The sequence below is a fragment of the Macrotis lagotis genome, chromosome 3, assembly GCF_037893015.1.
Source record: "Macrotis lagotis isolate mMagLag1 chromosome 3, bilby.v1.9.chrom.fasta, whole genome shotgun sequence".
NCBI classification, from domain to species: Eukaryota; Metazoa; Chordata; class Mammalia; order Peramelemorphia; family Peramelidae; genus Macrotis; species Macrotis lagotis.
The window spans coordinates 233,580,755-233,604,424 of record NC_133660.1 but is presented as its reverse complement, the minus strand read 5'-3'; the positions used below and the strand labels follow the sequence as shown (position 1 = coordinate 233,604,424).

General features: G+C 41.5%; 1 protein-coding gene across 1 annotated transcript in view; it reads left to right on the top strand.

Annotated features, from left to right (window-relative positions):
* The window catches only part of OTOG (otogelin), a 100,852-nt gene that overhangs the window by 21,387 nt on the left and 55,795 nt on the right, over positions 1-23,670 (top strand). Inside the window, exons 13-24 of the mRNA XM_074231609.1 lie at positions 1,476-1,604; positions 2,689-2,797; positions 4,451-4,497; positions 4,982-5,127; positions 9,509-9,641; positions 10,534-10,711; positions 12,654-12,778; positions 13,385-13,597; positions 15,031-15,205; positions 18,381-18,455; positions 20,510-20,553; positions 21,116-21,269. Coding sequence (XP_074087710.1) covers positions 1,476-1,604; positions 2,689-2,797; positions 4,451-4,497; positions 4,982-5,127; positions 9,509-9,641; positions 10,534-10,711; positions 12,654-12,778; positions 13,385-13,597; positions 15,031-15,205; positions 18,381-18,455; positions 20,510-20,553; positions 21,116-21,269 — 1,528 coding nt within the window. The remainder of the gene's footprint in view (positions 1-1,475; positions 1,605-2,688; positions 2,798-4,450; positions 4,498-4,981; positions 5,128-9,508; positions 9,642-10,533; positions 10,712-12,653; positions 12,779-13,384; positions 13,598-15,030; positions 15,206-18,380; positions 18,456-20,509; positions 20,554-21,115; positions 21,270-23,670) is intronic.

Genomic DNA, 23,670 nt, shown 5'->3' with positions numbered 1-23,670 from the left:
TGAGGTTGGGGGAGATCAAATGTGTTCTGACCATTATTTAAGGGAACTCTGGATATGAACTTTACTTCAGAGTCATAGAATGCCATCACTGGAAGAGAATCTTGGAAATCATATGATCAAATGCCCTCAAGTTGTATTCAAGGAAACTGAATTCCTGAAATGTGAAGAGGTTTCCCAAAGGTCACAAGTACTTGGAGGTAGAACCCTATTTGGAAATAAATATGTATTAAGCATACTTTGTTATCAAACAAAAATATTAATTTCCTCATCGAGGAATTCCTCATAGAGGAACAATTAACTACTGCTGTTATTATATAGCTTCAAGACATAATGGATAAGAAAGATCTTTGTAAAATGATTAAATATAATCATTTTAGTGGGAGGGGGTAAAGGGGAAAAAGATTTGTTAAGTATGTGTGATGTCCAACACTGGGCCAAAAACATTGCAAACATTATCTCATTTGAAATTCACAACAATCCTAACAATATAGATGTTATTTTTATTCCCATTTTCAGAGAAAGAAACTGAGGTTAAATGACTTGCCCAGGATCACATAGTAAGTGTGTAAGGCTGAATCTGAACTTAGGTTATCCTGAATCTACGCCCAGCACTCTACTGTGCCACTAACATGCCCATAGAGATTGGTATTTATATAATTTAAAGATATTGGCAAGTTGGGATGAATCTAGAAATAACCCATTTGGTTAGTGAGAGATCTAGAGACCTGACCATGAGGAGATGATGATCAGTCTAAGGATATTTACCTATTAAAGAGAAGACTCAAGGAGTCAATGATTGATGTCTTCATCGCCTCTCAGCCTTTTGGCTAAAATCAAGTGTAATGTTTGATGTCCTCAAGCTTCCAAAGAGCTTGTCATGTGGAAGAGAGATTCAATCTGTTCTCCTTGGTACCAGAGGATAGAATGAGGAACACAGGATGGGCATTGCAAAGAGGCAGATTTCAGCTCAGTATAAAGGAAAAATTTCTCCATAATTAGACAATTTCAGATAATGTAATGTGCTGACTTTGGAGGGAGCAAGATCTCTATAGAATAAACAAGATATTAGGTTATTATAGAGGAGATTCCTGGATTGGGTACCATAAGATTGTTCTAGATTGAACTCTAAGGCCTCTTCTATCTCTGATATTCTATAATTATGCCTTGTTCATCCATGTGTAAGGGGTCTTCACTGTATGTGCTGACTCTAAGGCTAGTGGTTGGTACCTGGTTCCTTGGACAGGTACTGGATGCTTTTCTTCAGTGATGGTTAGGGACTCAATCCTACCGCTAGCTGTAGGGCATCAGAGATCAAAGACTCTTCCAAGAGGAAAGGAGTTGGGAATTGGAGAGTTGGGGATGGAGCTTGGGGCTTTGGCATGAGCAACCTCAGAGTTAATATGGGAACAGGACAGATGGATGATGAAGAATTGACACTGCCTCATGGCTTATCTTCCTGTCTCCCATTCTTCTAGTTGTGACCTGCAAGGAGGAGACTTTCATCTATAATGAATGTATTAACTGTTGTCCTGTGACTTGCCAGTCCAAGGCCCCTTGCATCGACAGTGAAATTGCCTGTGTGGATGGTTGCTACTGCCCTGAGGGTAATATTAAAGGGAGGAAGTGGTTAATTATCCTGGGAAAACTAATGCCAGATCTAATGAACTAGGGATTGAAGATGGGTGGCCCTGCTGTGAGACTTGTTAAGATTTTATAATTTGACTAAGATTGAAATTTTGGCATGAGAAATGCTGGGATTGAATATTTGCTCATTTATTAACATATTCACTCATTCAATTCATTCACTTACTCATTCACTCACTAATTCATTTGTTTGCTCCCTTATTCATAATACATTAATTTGCTCACTTAATGATTCCTTCACTTACTCATTAATTTGTTTATTATTCAGTCATTCAATAAATTACTACTTTCATGCCCTAGAGAGAAAGAGGCAGAGAGAGAGGAAAGTAAGAACAGGAGAAAGAGGAGAGGGAGGAGGGGTAAGGAGAGGAGAGAAAAAGAGAGGAGACAGAGAAGAGAGGAAGGGAGTGGAGAGGAGAGGAGAGTACAGGAGGGGAAGGGAAAGGAAGGGAGGGAAAGGAGAGAGAGGAGAGGAGAGGAGAGAAAAGGGGAGAAAGGAGAGGAGACAGAGAGAGAGAGAAAGAGAGGAGAGGAGACAAGAAGGGGAAAAACAAAAGGAAGGGAGGGGAGGGGAGGGAAAAAGAAGGGAGAAGAAAGAGGAGGAAAGAGGAGAGAAGGGGGAGGGGGAGACAGAGAGAGAGAGAAGAGGAGAGGAGGAAAGAGGACAGGGAATTGATTACAATTTAATATGACAGGGTACCTGCCTCCATAAAACATATATTTTGGTGAGGGAACCAAGATCTAGCCTCATGAAAGGAAAACTGACAATATAAGTATTAGGTATGATGCCAATAAGCATGATAAACACCTAACAAAAAGTATAAACTAGTGGTGTACACATTTGGGTTTCAAAGGAAGGAGAAAGAATTGTAAACTGTAAGGAGCAGTCTGGGGTTCCGAGGGGTGGGAGGGCAGTCACTTTGTGGAAAGTGTTAACTGCCAGACCTGAAGAGTTTAATTCCCCATGTAAATAGTGGGCAGCCATTGAAAAGTTTTGAGCTAGGCAATACTGTGATCAGAATTGGATTAATCTTGCATTCCCAGGTCTAATCTTTGAAGACGGGGGCTGCATGGAACCTGCTGAGTGTCCCTGTGAATTCCACGGGAGTCTGTATCCAAAAGGCTCTGTGGTGAATGATGACTGCAAGACATGGTTGGTGCCCATTATGGGAAGGGTTAGGAGAAGCTGGGCAGCCTTGCACATCTAGGCCCTGGTACTCAGGAAAAATCTTCAGCATATGATGGGGACAGTTGGATGGTACAGTGGGTAGAACACTGGCCTTGAAGTCAGGAGGACCTGAGTTCAAATCTCACCTCAGACATTTGCTAGCTGTATGACCTTGGGCAAGTCATTTAATCCTGACTGCCTCACATCCAGGGTCATTCAGTCATCTGGCTCCTGGACTCAGATGATTCTGGAGGAGAAAGTGAGACTGGTGACTTAGAACAGCACCCCCCCCACTCAAATCCAATTATTCCTCTGATATCATGGTCTTCTTTGAAAATGAAGGATAAGGGATGGCTAGGTGGCACAGTGGATAAAGCACCGGCCCTGGAGTCAGGAGTACCTGGGTTCAAATCCAGTCTCAGACGCTTAATAATTACCTAGCTGTGTGGCCTCGGGCAAGCCACTTAACCCCATATGCCTTACAAAAGAACCTAAAAAAAATGAAGGATAAAACAGAGGCTGATGATCCTAATTGGATGTGGTTATAGAAACAACAGAGTACAGCTTATAGGGAGATAGTGCATGGAGAGATTCCCGTTCCCTGAAAGATTGATGGGAGATGGGCAGGCCCTTTCTCCTTGATATCTTAGAACCACAGAAAGTCAAAGCTTCAAGGGCCCCTTGAGGTCATCTAGTGCAACCCTCTCATTTTGTAGTTGGGGATACTGAGGACCAGAGAAGGAAAGGGACTTGCCCATGATCCCACATTGAGTTAATTATTGTCTTCTGACTCTTTGGTCTAGTGTTGTTTTTTTCTACTGTACTTCCTTTCCCTTTCCTCATCATTATCAATTCCTTTCTGGACTTCTTCCTTTCTGGCCCTCAGAGTTTATTCTAGCTGCATTTCTGGAGCATATGAGCCTAATGCAGACTTGGGTTAGGCTTCCTTTGCTCCCCTTCCTGGACAGTTCTCTGACCTATTTATGACAAACTCTTCCCTTAGGCCTTCTACCTCCAAGCCTTGGAAATGCTTAGAGATACTAGACAAATAGGTACTTAGTGAAGACAGAGAGGTCACCAAAGAGAAAAATACAAACATAAGAGAAAACCACAAAAAAGGTACCAAAGAGAAAAAGGTTAGAGGAACCAGAAGGTTTTTTAAACTTTTCCCAGGATCAGGTCTCCACTAGTGAAAGGGAGAGGACATGGGTCAGAGGGGAAATGCTGCTGTTGGAGAAGAGCATTGTGCTTACTGGATCATTCCTAGTTCCTTATACAGATATACTATGTTTTTATTTTGGAGGGTGGGTGGAATGGAGGGGGATGTCTTTGCCCTAGGTACAGTGAGAAAGTGGTTGAATGTGGAATTAGAGATTCTAGATTCAAATCCTACCTCTGACACTATTGGTGGGCCGTTGGGTGGCTATAAGCTTCATGAGTTTCCCTTTCATTGTTTCTAAAGAAATCCCTAGGTCTGTGACCTCAAGATCTAGATAAAGCTGCTGGTCAGTGTGTGTGGGGACCAGCTAAGTTTGGAAAAAGAGGGCAGATAGAGAGTATCAGTTTCCGTCCTGGTCACTGGGATTTGGACTGCACCTGCACCCTAGACCATAACCTATGGAATGTCATCTTTTTCAGCACATGCAGAGGGGGCAAATGGATGTGCAGTGCTTCAACCTGCCCAGGTATCTTGTGGCCTTGGGGTGGAGGTCTCAGCTTCATGCTCCCAGTTTGGGGGAGGGGGAGGCCAGATCCATAGGAGCAGCTCTCTAGGGCCCTGTTAGCAGTAGGCTCGAGCCAATGCTTTAGATTATCCCAGGCAACGAACTCCTTTCTGACCTGAGTATTTTTGCTTGAATGATACTAATCCTGTAGACTGAATTGTTTTTAATTTTGGAATTTTCTAAACTTTAAGAACATACAAAGTTCCTTCCATCAGAGCCAGGGGTTTCCAAGGATGATCTGCCCCCTCCTTTTAGAATGAGAGTTTCTCATGGTTCAGCCTATATCTCTTGCCTCAGATCCAGGACCAGAAGATGGGATCTAGGTTTCTCCATCAAACTATCATCCACCAAGAGTGGAGGGCTTCATCTCTTCTTTCTGGCAGACCAGAATCCCTAGCCTGAGGAACAGTTTCCCTTGGGTATGACCAGTCTCCTATTCTTTCAGCGGAGTGCTCTGTGACTGGAGATATCCATTTCACAACTTTTGATGGCCGTCGGTACACATTTCCCGCCACATGCCAGTACATCCTAGCCAAAAGCCGCTCTTCAGGTGCCTTCACAGTGACAATACAGAATGCCCCATGTGGCCTGGTAAGATTTCTGCTGCAGTCATGGGTGCTATCCATGGAGATGGCAAATGAGAAGGGGAGATTGCATATAAATGACCCACAGGCCAATCAATGGGATAAAAAATAATCCTTAGGGTAAGAGATAAGCCTCCCACCCCATTGCTTCCCTTATAGTCTCAGGGGGTGTCAAAGTTCACAAGCCTGAAACAATCAGAGAACTGCTCAATGTAAGATCACATGCGTCTAATTATGGGTGAAGTATAATCAGGGAAGGCTTTATGGAGGGACTAAGACTTAGCCTGTCTTGGAGGATAAACAGATGATGTTTGTCCTTCATTCTCGAAGAATGGTGATGCCATGACAAGTACATGAACTGGATTTGAATGGGGGGAACTGTGCTAAGTCACCAGCCTCACTTTCTCCTCCAAGTTATCTGTGTCCAGTGGCCAGATATGGATCAGGAAGACTGGAGATGACTCTGGATTCGAGGCAATCAGGGTTAGTGTCAGTTGACTGAGGCTGGATTCGAACTCTGATCCTCCTGACTCCAAAGTCAGTCTTCCATTCATTGTGCCACCTACCTGCCCACAGATAAGCAGGTAAGATTTAGATGGATGGGTAAGAGGATTGACCTACATGTTAATCAAAATGACCAAAGTTCCAGAAATAGGAATAAACAAGGTACTTTCAGAGAATACTTTGAAGACCCTACTAACTAGAGTAAAGGATGGCAGTAAGAGCTGTATCTGTTCAGGATCTCTCTACCACATCCTTGATAAATAATCACCATTTATCTATCAGAAGACCTTCCTTTATTGATGGGGATCTCGCTACCTCCCAAGGCAGTTCCTTTATTTATTAGAAAGGCAACTAAGACCCGGAGTCAGCAAGTCATAAGTTCAGTTTAAAACTGATGCTTATTGTGGGTATGACCCAGGGTTAGTCATATCATCTCTTAGTTTCCTCAGCTGTAAAAATGGGGATTTTAAAAGAGCATTGAATAGCATAGAATAATTTGAGCATTGTTAATTAAGTAATATCTGTGAGGTACTTTATAAATCTTTCCTAATGCATCATATAAATGCTAGCTATTGTTTTTATTTGAATCACCCTCTTGTAGCTTCTAGCAGGTGCTTCTGATTTTTCCTGTTAGAGACCGGGAGAACCTATTTAACCCTTCTTCCTTATTTACTAGAAGATATCAGTGTCCTTCAGCCTAAATTTTTTTCTTTTTCAGACTAAACATTTCCTTCGATTAATACATCTATGAAATAATTTCTAATTTCTTACTTATCTTGGCTCCCTCTTCTGAAATGTCTCATAGATTATACATTCCTTTCCCAAATATGGTGTCCAGGACTGAATTTCAGATATGGTCTGGTCAGAGCAGAAGAGAAATGGTACTATTGCCTCCCTCCCTCAGGAACTAAAGACTTAATTCATGAAGCTTTAGATGAGAAGACACTCCATTGTGTATCACTTATTAGCAAACAAGTCCTTGGGCAGTTCCTGTGCATGGAAATGATAGAATATACTGTCAACTCCTCACTGGAGAGGAGATCTGCAACATCCTAGTAAACAAAGCAGGTTTAGACTAATTGAAATGTCATCAGTTTGACCTAGAGCTGTCAGTATGAGTGGAAAACTGAGTTCATTCATTGTCTAATGGAGCTGGCTGCTTGTGTTGGGGGCAGTATTTTAAGACCTTTCTTGCAAGGAGATTTGTAGGATCCTTTTTAGCTTGGTTATGCATATTTATTGCAATTTTTTTTCCTTTCTTCCCCTTTTAATTCAGTGGGATAAGTGAGAGGGAGAGAAAATACATTTTTATTCATAGTAAAAAATTAAATTAAATTTAAAATATGGGATTGATGGTGACAGTGTGTGGTAGGCAGGCATGGGAAGGAAGATAATTTTGTAAGCAGCTCAGTTGGAGCTAATGACTTTTCCAAGAGTTTGCTTTAATGGGAGGGGGGGTGTTCAGCTTTTGTTTGAAGGGTTGAATTGTGTTTACTCTGGGGTATTGTTTAGGTGAGGAATCTGGGGGCTCTTGATTATGCTTTCCTATCTTCCCTAAAGGCTTGGTTAGAATGTAGTCCCTCAAACATTACCTTAGGGGTCACTTTCCCTAATCCTTTCAGCAGAAACAAGAAAATCTCCTCTTTGAAGATGCATCTGAATCTGCCCTCCAATTAGAGAGTAAGATTAGTTTACATGTAAGTAATATGGAAACTAGTGAGGATTCTACAACACTCCAGATAGACCAATGCCCTGAAGGGTGGTGCTATCTGGATGTGGTTTAACATTATAGACCAATACTCTGAGATTGGTCTAGAGAGAGTCAGCTTTGTATAGTGCAGAAAGTACTAAGTCTAGTCAGAGGACCTGACACTTGTACCTGAATGACTGTGGAAAAGTCACAAGATCTCTCTGAACCTAGCTATCTTCATCTGCAAAATGAGGGGGATGGAAGAGATGACTTCTAAGGCCTTAGCCAGCAAGTATCCTAGGGCGAATCTGAACTCGGGTCCTCTTGATTTCAGGACTGGTGCTCTACCCACTAGCTCCACCATCTAGCTACCTTGCTTTCAAGGAGCTTACAATAAATGGACCCACTTGAAAAGTTAGAGTACTATTTTTTTAGGGTTTTTTTTTGGTAAGACAATGGGGTTAAGTGGCTTGCCCAAGGCCACACAGCTAGGTAATTATTAAGTGCCTGAGGTTGGATTTGAATTCAGGTCCTCCTGACTCCAGGGCCAGTGACTTATGCACTGCACCACCTAGCCACACCACTTTAGAGTACTTTCACTTGTGAAAGTGCTGCTCTTCGTTGCATCTTAGTTGTGAATTACTCAAGGGCGGCTAGATGGCATGTGGGAAGAGTGCTGACCCTGAAGTTATGAAGACCTGAGTTCAAATCTGACAGATGTTTATTGGCTGTGTGACCTTGGGCAAATTACTTAACCCTGATTGCCTCGCATCCAGGGCCATCTCCAATCATCCTGATTCCTATCTGGCCATTGGACCCAGATGGCTCTGGAGGAGAAAGTGAGGCTGGTGAATTAGCACCCCGTCACTCAAATTCAATTTATGTGCTTGTCACAGCAGCATTTCCCGATGTCATGGTCTTCTTCAAAAACGAAGAATGAACATTAATAATAATTACTTATTAGCACACAAGTCCTTGGGAAGCTCCTGGGCATGGAAATTGTAGAACAGACTGTCAACTGCTCACTGGAGAAGGGATCTGCCAACATCCTAGTATACAATATTAATTGAAATGTCAGCAGTATGACCTAGAGCTGTCAGAATGAGTGTAAGGGAAGGGTCTGCTTAACCTTCCCATTTCATGAATGACAATACGGCTCAATCCCACTTTGAGCGAGCAGCCCAAGTGGAATGGGAGCTCAGGCATCTTCTTTCTTGATTTAGTTCTCTGTTTACTGGGCTATTTCATTTTCCTGGAAGATTTGTCATTCCCTGTCATTTCACTGTCTTCAACTGAGCCCCTTGAAAAGATAGTGTGGGGTAGTAGGTATAGCATTGGGTTTGGAGGCAGGAGACTTCATTGTAAATCCTGCCTTAGTCACTTATTAGTTGTTCAATCATAGACAAGTCACTCTCTTTGAGCTTCAGTTTCTTCATCAGAAAATGAGAATACTAAGATTGGCTCTTCCTTCTTCCCTGAGTGATTGTGGTGAAAGACACTTTTTAAACCTCAAAACAAATTGTGAGAAATGTGAGCTAGTCAGAGATATTTATAAGACAACTGCCTTATACGTGGTACCATGCCAGATGAGATTCCAAATGAAAGGGCTTTTTGTTAGGGGAGATGCTTTGATTTAATAAAAGGGATTTCAGGCAGCAAGGATGGTGAAATGTCATTGTGACCTTTCAGCAAGATATTTTGTAAATGACTCCAAGTGTAATAAACAATTCTCAGGCCCAGGCTTAGGGTGAAGGAGGGTTTTCTTCATTAATAATTCATAGTTCTCTCCCTCCTTGCCTTTATCCCAGGCTGCAGGAGATGGAATTTGTAGGTCTGAAGGTGCTCTTGAAGCATCTGGTTCCAAGGAGTACCTGAGAAATCACTGTGTCAGATCCTGGGGAAAAAAAATGACTTTTGGTAGAGTCTGCTGTGTGGCTATGACCTCATATGTCATAGATGCATGGACCTAGAAGGTCCATTAAGGGGTTACCCAACCTCAGACTTGTGCACATTAAAGGGACGAATGATGAGGCTGGGTGATCTGATAGCAGTTGGGATATAAAAGGGGTCGCCATCTTCATCAATTTGGGAGAAAGAGAAAACCTAGATAGGTGATAGATAAGTGAACTGATTCCCTTTTTTGCCTGGCTTCTATGTGACTGACCCTCTGACTCCTCCTTACCTTTGTTTCCAGAATCAGGATGGGGCCTGTATCCAGTCAGTGACTGTGATTCTGAATCAAACACCTCGGAGACAGGTGACCATGACTCAGGCAGGAGATATCCTCATGTCTGGTCAGTACAAGGTCACCCTGCCTTACACAGATGGTAAGATGCGGAAGGGCAGGTGGGAAGCTCCAGGTGCCCTGGATTTCTTGAGTTGTTAGGAGCCATTAGCCACCATTATTATGCCCTTTAGACAGAGGAGTTAATTCTCATGCTATTAGGAACATAGTAGGTATGTGCTATATGATGATGATGTAGATCACAGATTTGCAAGGAACTTAGTCTAATTTAGCCCTGATCAAAAATACCATCTATTACATTCCAGATAATTCCCTGGTCATTTAATTTCTACCTGAAGACTTCCAAGGATATAGGGACTTCCCAGTTACCAGCCCTATTACTGGATCATTTTTCATTCACCAAATAGAGTATTAGAGTATAAGTGATACTGAATTTGGAAGAGGAGGATCTGGATTTGAATTTGAGCTGTGTGACTGTGGAAATGTCATCTTACTCTTCTCAACCTCCATTTATAAAATGGGGCAATAGTATTTATACTAAATCTTTGGGGAGAATAAAGCACTACATTTAGAGTAATCTGCAACTGTGAAATGTAATATGTTTGGGCTGATCATATCAACAGAAGTGTTATCATGGGGTTATTTCTGACACTGTTATGAGATTAATCTCCTAAGAGTCTTTTAATGCTTACATTTCCCCTGGATTAGGACAATGGAGCACAGAACAATTCTAAAAGCTGGTGTTTCAGTGAGATGGTCCCCACTATCAATGTTAAAGTGGGGTTATGCCTTTTACCTTTGTGGTAGAATATGGTCCTAGAATAGGTTTATGGAATAGATGCTCTATTTGGAATCTATGGAATAGATGCTTTTTCCAGGGCATGGTATTTACAGGGTACCTTGTAGGTGGAATAGGGTTTAACTACGGTTCTTGAAGCTTTCTTTCCAGCCCTGACCACCATTGCTTCTCCTAGATGCCTTTGAGATTCGGAAGCTGTCATCCGTGTTTCTGCGTGTGCGGACCTCTGTTGGAGTGCGTGTGCTGTATGACCCGGAGGGGCTGCGTCTCTATATCCAGGTGGACCAGCGATGGAAGGATGACACCGTGGGGCTCTGTGGAACCTTCAATGGGAACATGCAGGATGACTTCTTGTAGGCAGTGATTCCATAGGGCTGGGGAGGGGAGTAGGGGAGAAATAATACTGGATATAATTTGTGGGGAAGGGATTGAGCAATCAGGGCTGCCCAGAGCTTGCCAAGGTATTGTGATTTGAGGGGTGGCAGGAGACTCTCCCTGCCCCAAGTGTTTTCCCATAACCCATCACTAGTGCTTGAAATGTCACCATTAGAACTTCTTCCTTTGGAATCACACAGGCAAATCTTTTCTTTTCTTCTTCTCTCTCTCTCTCTCTCTCTCTCTCTCTCTCTCTCTCTCTCTCTCTCTCTCTCTCTCTTTTGTTGAGGCAATAAGGATTAAGTGACTTGTAAGGGTTACACAGGTAGTAAGTGCCAAGTATCTGAGGATTCTTTTGAACTTAAGGCCCCCTAAATTCAGAGCCAGTGCTCTATTCACTGTGCCATCTACTTGCTCCTTACTCTATTTTTAAAGGCAGAAGCTTTTCAATCCTTGAATATTCCTTAATATTCCCCTTAGAAATCTAAATTTTCTCAAGTATTAAGGTTGATAGTTTAATATAATTAGAAATAACTGTCACCTCAGTGGGACCTGTTGATAGACAACTGGCATCTATGTCTCAGGAACAGACTGAAGGTGGGGAATGCCTTAGCAGTCATATGGAATTTATACCTGTAAAGGATGCCTCGAAGCTAGACACTGATAGGATTTGGCTGGAAATGTACCTCCCTACCCTGCTTTTGGCAATTTGGGAGATCAAGATTTAGGTCTTCTACTTTTTTTCCCCCGCCCCCCCCCCCCCCCACCCCTCCACTCTTCTCCTCTTTACCTCTCTGCAGAGGAAAGGGTTTTGTTTTTTTTTTATAGTGACTTTATTTCCTCATTTAGAAAGTCAGACCTTTTTGTTCTGATTCAAATGTAGTAACTTAGAGAAAAGAGTTTATTATAAAAATCACTACAGCTGCTTTCTCTTCAGAGAAGAGAATAGAAGTCAAAAGTTTTCCCAGACCAATCCATTAGGCCAAGAAGAAAGGAAAGCTTTAAGTAACAATGAAATGTGAGACTGGTCAAAGGATTTCAGAGTCCTAAGGGACCTCACATATAGATGATGATCTCCTGGTCTTGTTTTGCTCATTCTTCATTCCTCCGTCTAGTGTCTCAGCCTTTGTGTGAAGAGAAACAGCACAGAATAATGGATAGAGAACTGTTTCTAAGAGTCGGGTGGACCTGAGTTCAACTCCCCACCACAGAAAATTACTAGCTCTGTCACCCTGACCTAGTCTCTCTGCCTTGGTTTCTTCCTCTGTTAAATAAGGGGTTTGGATTCAAAGACCTCTAAGGTTGCATGCAACTCTAAATGGATGATCCCTGGTTTTATTTCCTCCAATGAGAGCAAACCTTTTAACTTGTGAGGCAATTGTTACCATTTCTTGGCCAATTCTGAATGGAGGTTTTCTTGATATCAAATTTAAATGTGATTTTCAATTTTTGTTTATTTGTGCCCTCTGCCTTCTGGGACCTTTCCAGGTGACAGTCCTTTAAATACTTAAAAGACTTATTGTCTTGTCCAATCCACCAAATCTTTCCCAGTTGAAACACTCTCCCCAGTTCCTACAGTCAGCTCTTGTATGACAAAGTCCCTAGTGCTTTCTCCATTCTAACCCCCTTTTTCTAGATATTTTCCACATTGTCAGTGTCCTTTTTTAAAATGTGGTACCCAAACATAATCACGGTACTATGGATGTGGTCTGGTCCTGACCCAGGAGAACAAATGTCCCTCTTCTTTGAACACTTTTGCTCTTAATTTGGTTTATGACCTCATAAATTGAAAACCAAAGTCTACTGGCTCTTCTCCCTCCGTGGGGAATTAATAGAATTCTGGGTAGGAGTCCTGAACCCAGACTTTGTATCATGGCATGCTTGTGTATGATGTAAATCCTTCTCCTTGGTTCTCTGCAGGTCTCCTGTGGGTGTTCCAGAGAGCACGCCACAGCTCTTTGGCAATTCCTGGAAAACCCTGTCGACCTGCTCTCCAGGCATCTCCAGTGCCCCTCTGGATCCCTGTGATGTACACCTGCAGGCTGGTGAGTGAGGTCATTTGGAGTTGAGAACTGGACTGAGGTTCAATGAAAGGCAGCTGGAATGGGAGATTTGGACTAGGGCAGGGGTGTGGAAATGAGTTGAGAGAGATAGTGTGGGTTGCAGGAGGTAGGGCAAAAGAAGAGAGCAAGAAGAAGTAGAAGGAAGATGGGGAGGCAAAAGACGGAGGGCAGAATTTAAAGATCAAAGCTAGGTCGGGGACCAGACAAAGCTAGCCCATTAGCAGTGAGGTATAGCTTAGGGATTCGGGAGGAAAAATGAGTGTGTTTGGGGATGGATCATAGGTTATATGAAGGTCACTGGTAGCTTGGAAATAGAGTGTAATAGATGTGGGTAGATGCTGGAAATGGTTCTGTGGTCAATGTGGCTCAAGGTAATGTGGTTTACTAGACTGGTCACCAGAAGACCTGGCTCTTCTTTCTGTATCTGAGTAAACCCTTCCCTTCTGTGAGCCCCTGTTTTAGATCTCTGCAAAATGAGGGGCTAAGGGTTAGGAATGCCACAGTCTCTGCAGTTCCCCCGAATTACTGTTTCTTGGTTCTGTGGTGAGGCCAGAGACCCCAGAATCCCTCCCCATCGTGTCTCCCTAGCATCCTATGCAGCTGAAGCATGCAGTGTGCTCACCAAGGATCTATTTGCCTCCTGCTCCCATTATCTGAGCCCCATCCCCTACTATGAGCAGTGCCGCCGGGATGCCTGCAGGTGTGGACACATGTGTATGTGCTCCACACTGGCTCACTACACTCATCTGTGCCGCCGTCATGGAGTTACCATTGACTTTCGTACCCAGCTCCCAGACTGTGGTGAGGAAAGCCTGTTGTGTTTGCTGGGGATGGGTCTGTGAGTGTGTTAGTGGGCAGGACCAATCATCCCAGGGGGCTGGGGTCATGCCAGAGGTCATCCTGATTTGACATTCCTCCCTCTTTTACCGCCTCCATCCTAGCAGACATATTTATCTTAATAAATTCAGTTTAAAATGGCTACTGAAGGTAACCTTGAAGCAGGAAAGCTGTTCCACAAAGGCAGTCTGAGAAGCGGATGAAGAATGTAGCCTGACAAATTACCCACATTCAAATGATGGAGACTCTTTTCATCCCAGAGTCCTCTTTCTTCACCTTAATATGAAAACGCAAGAAAGGAGGAGAAAACCTATCTATTTCACTGTCCTTCCCCCTCCACTATCCACTGCTGTTATCCCTTTGTGTCCTTGGGCTGGTCAATTAACCTTTGCCTGCCACAGTTTCCTCATCTGTAAAATGGACATGTTAATACACCACATGGGTCATTGTAAGGATCAAGTGTTAAGCAATTTTAATGTTAAAGCAGTATATAAATGTTTCTAATTACAACTTATGACTACTACTAATTGCTACTATTACTACCACTACCATCACTACCACCATTACCATCACTACCACCACTACCATCACTACCACCACTACCATCACTACCACCACTACCACCACTACCATCACTACCACCACTACCATCACTACCACCACTACCACCACTACCACCACTACCACCACTACCACCACTACCACCACTACCACCACTACCATCACTACAACTCCTACTCCTACTCCTACTCCTGCTCCTGCTCCTGCTCCTATTAGGAGTGCTCAAGAACACATAGATAGTGTCAAGTATCGGAGGCTGAATTCAAATAAATTGTCCTCATCCACCCATTCTGCCAGGGAAAATCTTCACATCCTTGAGCAGCTAAGTGGCACAGTGGATAGAGCACTGGTCTTAGAGTCAGGAGGATGGGAGTTCAAATCCAGACTCAGACACTTGCCACTTGCTAGCTGTGTGACCTTGGGCAAGTCATTTAATCCTGATTGCCTTGAATCCAGGACCATCTCCAGCTGTCCTAATTTATGTCTGGTTACTGGACCCAGATAGCTCTGGATGCAAAAGTGAGGCTGGTGACTTAGCACAGCACCTTCTCAAATACAGTTCATGTGCTTGTCATGACATCACCTCTCCTAATGTCATGGTCTTCTTCAAAAATGAAGGATCATCATCATCATCATCATATCATTGGAGGGTAAACATTCCCCTAACTCACTGTTATTATTCTTCATGGGTTGAACCACCAGTTTTCATTTGTTCATTTGTTCAGTACCTCACTTATTATCTCCACTCAAAGGGGAACTATACATGCATTCTGGGATGGGAGTACATTGAAACTGTCTTTCCTGATCTGTGACCTGATTGCCTTTCTTCCCTATAGCACTGTCCTGTGAAGCCACTAAGGAATATAGCCCTTGTGTGGCAACCTGTGGGCAGACCTGCCAGGCTCTGGCAATGCCAGAAAGCTGTAGTGATGAAGAGGATCATTGTGTAGAGGGCTGTGCCTGTCCTCCCAACACCTACCTGGACAGCAAGGAAGAGAGATGTGTTCCCAGGTAGGGAGACCCTTGGACTTCAGCACAGCCTCTCAACCCCACCCTCTCCAACAAACCAGAAATTCATATGATCTAAGGTTTTGTTGTCTTAGAAATAAATCTTTCCTGGATACTTTCCTTTCCAAGGTCATATAATGAGTAAAGACCCTCATCATTGAGGAGGGAAGGGAAGGAATTATGTCAACTTCCTCAATGATCCCTTCCCATAATTATTCCTAACATTTACATAGTGCTTTAAGATTTACAAAGTATTTTACCTTTATTGTATCTATTGATCAACATAATCATATAAGGTGGGTGCTTTTATTATTCGCATTTTGCAGATGAGGAAACTGAGACTGAGAGAGATTTAGTGACTTGCTGAGGTCCCCCATTAGTAAGTGACATACAAATTAAAGCTGGGTCTTCTTTGCTCCAGGTCCTGACACTCTTTGTCTATGTAAGTTTTCAGTAGACATCTGTTATCACCACTATCTCTATTGTTTCCTAGTATATAGCATTTTAAACTCCTATTAGATAGGGTCTTTCTCTAACATTCAACTAAAAATGTATTTTCTAAAGTCACCATTGACTTATTATTAGTCAAATCCAATGACTCATTCTTAACCATCATCTTCTTTGACCTGTTGGTATCATTTGGCACAATGGATCACACAATTGGATTCAACTGAATATATTTAGTATATATGTATATATATTAATAAATACTCAATCAACAAATGATTATTAAATATGTGCCAGGTACCATGTGAGGCTATAAAGAATGAAACAATCTCTACTTTCAAGGAGGTAACTGTTCAATTTTCCCCTTTGGCATTTAGTTTTCTTATTTCTAAATCTCTACCTTCCTGAAAACTTATACACCAGCCAACCTGACCTACTTTACTACCTCTTGAACATATTAAATGTTTTCTGACCTCCACACTTTTGCTTCCTTCATTCCTCCTCCCTGGAGTACCTTCCATCTTTCCTCTACATAAATAAATCCTGCCCATAGAACTCAAATTCCTTTTTCTCTAGGAAATCACCCCAAATTATTCTAGCTTACAAAATCATAGAATCCAAGAATAGAAGGGATCTCAGAGGTTGTCTAGTACAAACCATATCTCCAAAATATCTGCAATAAGTGGTTATACAGCCTCCTATTGAAGGCTCCCAATGAGAAACCCATTTGCTTCCCAATATTCCATTAGCTCACAAACTTTCATGTAACGTCTACTCATTGGTTCTTATTTCTGCTATCTGGAGATGAATTGAATAATTACAATTCTCCCAAATGACAGTCCTTAAAATAGCCAGGATCATACCATATTCCCCTGCTAAGTCTTCTCTTTTCCAGGTTAAACACCCTTGATAGGTTGTTTCAAGTCCTATAATGCTATTCTCTCCTGGACACATTTAAGCCTGACAATGTCCTTCCTCCAATGTGGTATCCAGAGCTGTACTCAGTATTCCATATGAGGTCCAAAGAGGACAGAAGATAACAGAATATTTACTTTTCTCTGTTCTGTTCAGTAGGCTTTTGTTGATGTAGACTAAGGTGATATGCACACACACATAAAGTATTTAATGTATATTTATATTGACTGCTTCTTGAATACATTGAATGTTTTCCTCCTTCTACAGTTTTGCTTCTATCATTCCTCCTCCCTGAAGTACCTTCCATCTCCTCTGTACATAGCCAAATCCTGTCCATCTTATAAAACTCAAATTTCTTTCTCTCTATGAAATCATCCCAAACTACTCAAGCTCACAGAATCATAGAATGTAAGAATATAGTACATACACAAAGACTCACACACACACATGTAGTATATGGTATGCTGGTAAAGGTTTAACAACCAGTTCTCTAAAAATACATGTAATACTATAGTAGTAAATACTATAGTATTAAAATTTTCCCTATCATTTTCTCATCTAGAATTGGAACTCTAGATAAGACACTAAATCAAATCCTGATTGGCAACATTAGTCAATTTCTTTTTTTAACTGTTTTTTTTGCAAGGTAGTGGGGTTAAGTGACTCGTCCAAAGTCACACAAATAGGTAATTATTAAGTGTCTTAGCTCAAATTTGAACTCAGGTCCTACTGACTCCAAGGCTAGTGCTCTAGCCACTTTGCCACCTATTAGTCCCATTTTTAAAGTGGAAATGCCTATACCAAAAATTTGACAATAGACTTGTGTGCTAATATGAACTGGCTCCAGTAATCTGCTTTTGGTCCACTAAAAACTGCAGATTTTTCTGTTATGGACTTGTGTCTATCTATGTTTCCCTATTCCCTAACTTCTACTGTTATAGTTTTAAAAACCAGGGGACATCTAGGTGGTACAATGGATAGAGCACTGGCTCTGGAGTCAGGAGGACCTGAGTTCAAATGTGACATGACACTTCATGCTTTCTTAGATGTGTCACCTTGGGCAAGTCACTTAACCCTATGACCTTACCAAAAAAAAAAACAATAAAAAAAATGAAACAGCCCTTGTCTCCAAGTAGAAAATTACTCTACTGGAGGGAGATTGTGTACACACAGAGAAGTAAGTACAAAGTGTGGAGGAAGAGGACATCAACAATTGGATTGGGAAAAAATGTTACAGAGGAGAAGCTCCTGAGGTAATGTATTCTGGGTACAGGAGACAATTTGTACAAATACATAGAAGTGAGAGATTGAATGCTAGCTTTAGGGAGTAGCTGGTAGTCCAGTTTAGCTGATACATAGCATGTGAAAAAGTTTAGAGTAGTATATGAGTTAAAGTTGGATTGGGAAGTTGGAGGTTGATTGAAGAGGGTCTTATCTTCCTTATGCCTAAGGGTTTTGCATTTAGGTGATAAGAAACTTTTGTGAAGACTCTTTAGCAGGGTTACACTTCAGACCTTTGTGTAAGCAAGATTATTTCAAGTTATAGGATTAGAGGCCCCCAGGACACTTAGGTATAGAGAGTAGAATATGGGTGATGAACCAGCAAAGGAGACTAAGAAGAACTTCTCTGTTGAGTAGGAGATTCAAAAGAGAGCAGAAAGAATCACAAAAGCTAAAGAAGGAGGTTTATTCCCATTAAACCTGATCTATCAGGAACATTCAACAGACTGGAATTTTGTATTGCCCCTGCCTATCAAGATCTGTGGGGATTCTGATTTCCCTCACCAACTCTTATTTCTCTTTTTCATTACCACAGGAGTCAATGCCCCTGCTATTTCCAAGGAGTTGATTATCCCCCTGGAGAAAACAACATTCCATCCCTGGGCCATTGGTAAGCCTGCTGAGGAACCAACATGTGCCTGGTCCTCACTGACATCACACTGACTAGTGGGACTGAATTCACAACAGTCATTTGGGGTCACCTGGGTCCAGGTGTAATTATCAGCTCCCTTAATGTATTTGTAGGGATCCTAAGAAGCTATAAGAGAGCCAAAATGCCTGGTATTTTGAGAACTAAAGCCATCCTTTGCATTTTTGGACTGTTCCAACTTCAATAAGTATGTGTGTGGGCCGGCTTTACTGGGTGCCTTGTACCTGGCTAGCTGGTCAGTTGATCACAGAGCAGCTAGGTGGCACAGTGGACAGAGCATTGGCTTTGGAGTGAGGAGGCTAGGAGTTCAAATCCAGATTCAGACACTAGATGCTTACTAGCTATGTGACCTTAGGCAAGTCACTTAACCCTGATTGCCTCACATGCCATCTCCAGTCATCCTGATTCCTATCTGGCCACTGGACCCAGATGGCTCTGGAGGAGAAAGTGAGGCTGGTGATTGGGCAACCCCCTCACTCAAATCCAGTTCATGTGTTTGTCATAGCATCACCTCCCCTGATGTCGTGGTCTTCAAGAATGAACGGCAACCATCAACTTTACCACAGTTGCTCAGAACCTTGACAGTCAGTCATGGGTTAATAAGTGATTAAAACTTCCACTGACCATCCAGAGGTTGACCGAGAACTTGACCAACCAATGGATATAAAGAAGGAATAAGCTCTCCTCCTCCATTGTTATCTGTACCATAACTATTTCTAAAGATCCATTAGAACAAAATTCCTATTCCAGTCTTCTTTGAACAGGATTATTTTCCTGCCCATAACAGTTTGACTGCCAGACTATGCTGTGTAATGGATAGAGACTTGAACTCAAAGTTCAAAAGACCTGGTGTCAAGTCTCACCTCTAACTCATACTGGTTTGGCAACCCTGCAAGTGTTTTAACTTCTCAGGGCTTCATACTATTCTTTAAGAATAAATATGAGGGGCAGCTAGGTGGTGCAGTGGATAAAGCACCAGCCCTGGAGTCAGGAGTACCTGGGTTCAAATTCAGTCTCAGACACTTAATAATTACCTAGCCGTGTGGCCTTGGGCAAGCCACTTAACCCCATTTGCCTTGCCAAAAACCTAAAAAAAAAATTAAAAAAAAGAATAAATATGAGGGGCGGCTAGGTGGCACAGTGGATGAAGTACCAGCCCTGGAGTCAGGAGTACCTGGGTTCAAATCCGGTCTCAGACACTTAATAATTACCTAGCTGTGTGGCCATGGGCAAGCCACTTAACCCCATTTGCCTTGCAAAAACCTAAAAAAAATAAATATGAGTGCTAAGAATTGGGAAGGAGGTATTTTTCACAAAAAGAATTCCCTTGAAAATGAAGTCACCAGGTTCATTCCTCCTCTCCTTCCCCCTGGCCCACCACTGCACCAGCAAAAACAAACAAACAACTATAGCATCTTGATTTGCAAGAAGTCTGCTAAACAGAACTTTCTCACTCTGAGGCTTATACTCTCCTGAACCCAAGGTCTCATTCTCTCATCTTTTATATTCTCACACGGATTCACATTCTCTCCCATTCCAATGGAGAATGAATACAAAGACAAAGCCAAGGTCACATCTGCCTAGTCTACTGCCTCTTCTATCACTCTCCATGGTCCTGAAGGAAGAGACTGTAGATGCAGAGTCTCAAGGTTTTATGGGATCCTCTAAGGGTTAAACAGTCATGAAATGCAAAGACAGGAAGGTGGACTCAAATATTTTTAGGAAGACTTCCAACCATGAGGACTCGAAGACAAAAGAATATCCTTTACAATTTCTGATAACCAAGAAAATTAAATCCCCCAGAATTCTCCCTCTTCTTATTTCCTCTTATATGTTGGTTAAGGTTTGACACTAAGCCCCAGGATTCAGTCTGAGGATAGAGTATATGCTGTGTAGCCTGTAGGAAACATGACCTGGTCCTTGGAAGGACCAACTGTACTGATGTGGGGTGGGGGCGAAAGGAGGTTCTCTCCTACTGTTTGACTCATACATGGAATCTCTCTTTTTTTTTGAAGTCACTGCATTGATGGAGTCATGAGCTGTGATAGTAGAGCACCAGGTAAGGTTGGGAGGGGAGACATGAGAGGAAGGGGCAGCTTGGGTCAAAAGATCACAGTTCTAGAATTCTAAGAAGTTCAGAGATCATCTGGACCATTTGATTCTTCATTTTTAGATTCCTCATTTTTCAGGTAGTGCTTGAGGCCCAGAGAATTGAAAAGACTTGCCCAAAGTCATCCATGTAACTGGGATTTCAATTCTGGTCCTCTGACTCCAAAATCAGTCCTCCTTTGAATTTTAACATGACCTGAATGTTGCAAATGAAATTATAGAGGTTCAGGTGATTTAAAGTTGTATGGAAATTTCTCTTTTCTACTTGATGGTTGTTCCTTAAGGAAGATAGCTTCAAAGCATTCTGAGTCTGAGAGAGAAGAGCCTGGAACGGGATTAGAATCATGATCTTTGATAAATATAGATTGCATTTTCTCAAGTCCTAGATACAACTCTCCTTCCCCACCCCAACCCCATGAACCAAGTTTAAGGCATGTTTCCTATTATCTCCTATTGTTTAGCCCCTATCTCTTATTTTTACCTGTTCCTTATTGTCTCTGATTGTCTTTCAGTCTCTGCCTGCCCTCTGGGCCAGGTCTTTGTGAACTGTACTGACCCCCATGCTGACCTTGAACTGAGTAGAGAGAGGACATGTGAACACCAACTTTTGAACCTGACAGTGACTGCCCATGGACCCTGTGTCTCAGGCTGTACCTGTCCCCAGGGGTATGTATCCAGCCCTGCTTCCTCTGTTAAACTTGGAGTAAGTATAATCCCTCATATAGGAAGTCACATTGGAACTGAGCCATGCAATAAATAGGGGATTCTGAAAGTCAAGTCAGTATATCAAGTCAGTCTATGCATATAAATATATATATACATATATATTTATATGCATATATATTTATTTATATATTATACATTTATATATTTATATATTATATATATTATTATATATTATATATTATACACTATTATATATTATATTATTATATTTATATATTTATATATTATGTATATTATATATTATCATATATTATATGTTTATATATTATATATTTATATGCATATATATAAATATATATGCATATATATATTTATATGCATAGACTGACTTGATTTACTGACTTGACTTTACACACACATAGCATGAAGAGGGAATGCATTTCAGACATGGGCAAGCTATATATACAAAGATAAGGAGGCAGGAGATGGAATATGGTGTCAAACAACTTGAATGAAATAAAGATTGCTTGAAGGGAAGTCGTAAGAAACAAAATTTGAGCTAGATTCTCAGGTTAAGGGTTTTGTAAATTATCTTAGAGGTAATTGAGAGCCATTAATGATTATTCAGCAGGAGAATGACATAACCAGATCTACATTTTAGGAATCCAATTTTGTCAGGAAAAGGGAAGCTTTAAATACTTCCAGTGCAATTCACATGAAGATGTTTCTGATTTGACTTTCTCCCTCCAGGAGTCATCCAAATTTTTAATAGAAGGCAGGGAATTAGTTCCAAGGAATAAAGCTGCAATGATGAAACTACAGACACCAATGGGGGCAGGAATATTGCTTGATAGATTGGCCTTGAGTGTGTGACTGCTTCTCTGCCTGCTTTTTTCTTTCTATTGGAAGGAGAGATAAAGGCTGACATGCTTTCTCTAGAGGAATGGCTACAAGTAGGAGAGATTTTTCTTTTTGAAGGGGTGAAAGGAAAGACAGAGTTTATATTATAACTGCTTTTATGCCTAATGAAAGTCTTATATACCTGGGAAATGTTGCCAAAATCAGATAAGGACTGAAGTCCTTTGGGTAAAAGCCAAAGGGACCAGGAGCCTGGATATGCTATTACACCTTGCCTTGGTGTCCAGAAACTGCCCAGGCATGACTCATCTTCTGGGGAAAAGGGACAGTTTTTCCTGAATCTCAGATGGTTGGAGGAACCAGGGATGTTCAGTCTGAAGAAGAAAAGACTAAGAAGAGCTATTTGAAATCTAAATATTTGAAAGGTTCAAATGTAGGGAACATAGTAGATTTGTTCTGCTATTATGGTTGTTTGTCCTTTGTTCTTGAAGAGGACCTTGACTTCAGAGAGGTGATGTCATGACTTACAAATGAAATAGATTCAAATGAGAGGGGACAGTGTGAAGTCACCAGACTCATTCCATCTAGGTCCGGTGGCAAGGAAAAGATCAGAATGACTAGAGATGGCTGTGGATCATGATAGGAGGATCAAGATAGCAGAACCAGGAGTATTAGGTAGAAATTGCAAAGAGGCCAATTCAGGCTTGATCTTAGATGAGACTTTCCCAGACTTGGAACTGTTCCAAAGTAGAATGAGCTACTTTTAGAGATGATGGGTTTCCCTTCCTTAGAATTCTTCAGGCAGAAGCTGGATGATTACTTTTCAGGTCTATTGTAAAAAGGATTCTTTTTCAAGTGTATTCCAGACTAGATAGTTGTCAAGGTACCTTTAAATTCTAAAATTCTTTTATTCTTTTTTTTCTTTTATTCTTTTTGTGTGGAGTAGTGGAAAGATTAGAATTAGGAGTTGGGATGCTAGGGTTCTTGTTGCTTTGCCAAACTTTATTGTACAACTTCAGGTAAAGTCACTTAGCATCTTTGAATATCTTTTTTCATCTGAATATCTTTTCTCACAGTGTAGTCTATAGGGCACCAGACTTGAAATTAGGAAGACTGAGTTCTGTACTTATTATTTATGGGACCCTGGGAAAGTCTCTTAAACAGAATGCTTCACTTTTTTCATCTATAAAATGAGGGAGTGGTATTGCGTATATTCCAAGGTCCCATCTATCTCTGAATCTATGATCCTATGACAAGATCATCTCTGGGACTTCTTCCAGCTAAAATATTCTGTGGTTCTAGATTTCTTTCACTGACTCTGCTCTGTAATGTCCATTTTGCTTAGTCTGGTCCCAGTTGCAGCTTCTGCTGTCAGGATGAGTATAGAGTTTGATTTGAGTATAGAAGGCAAACTCTTTTAACAGGCACATGATAAGAGTCCCTTTATCCTATGATCCCTGATGAAGAACATCATTTCAGAAGCATCTTTTCCTTTATGACAGGGTTCTTAACCAAGGTCAGTGAATTATAAATTATTGATACC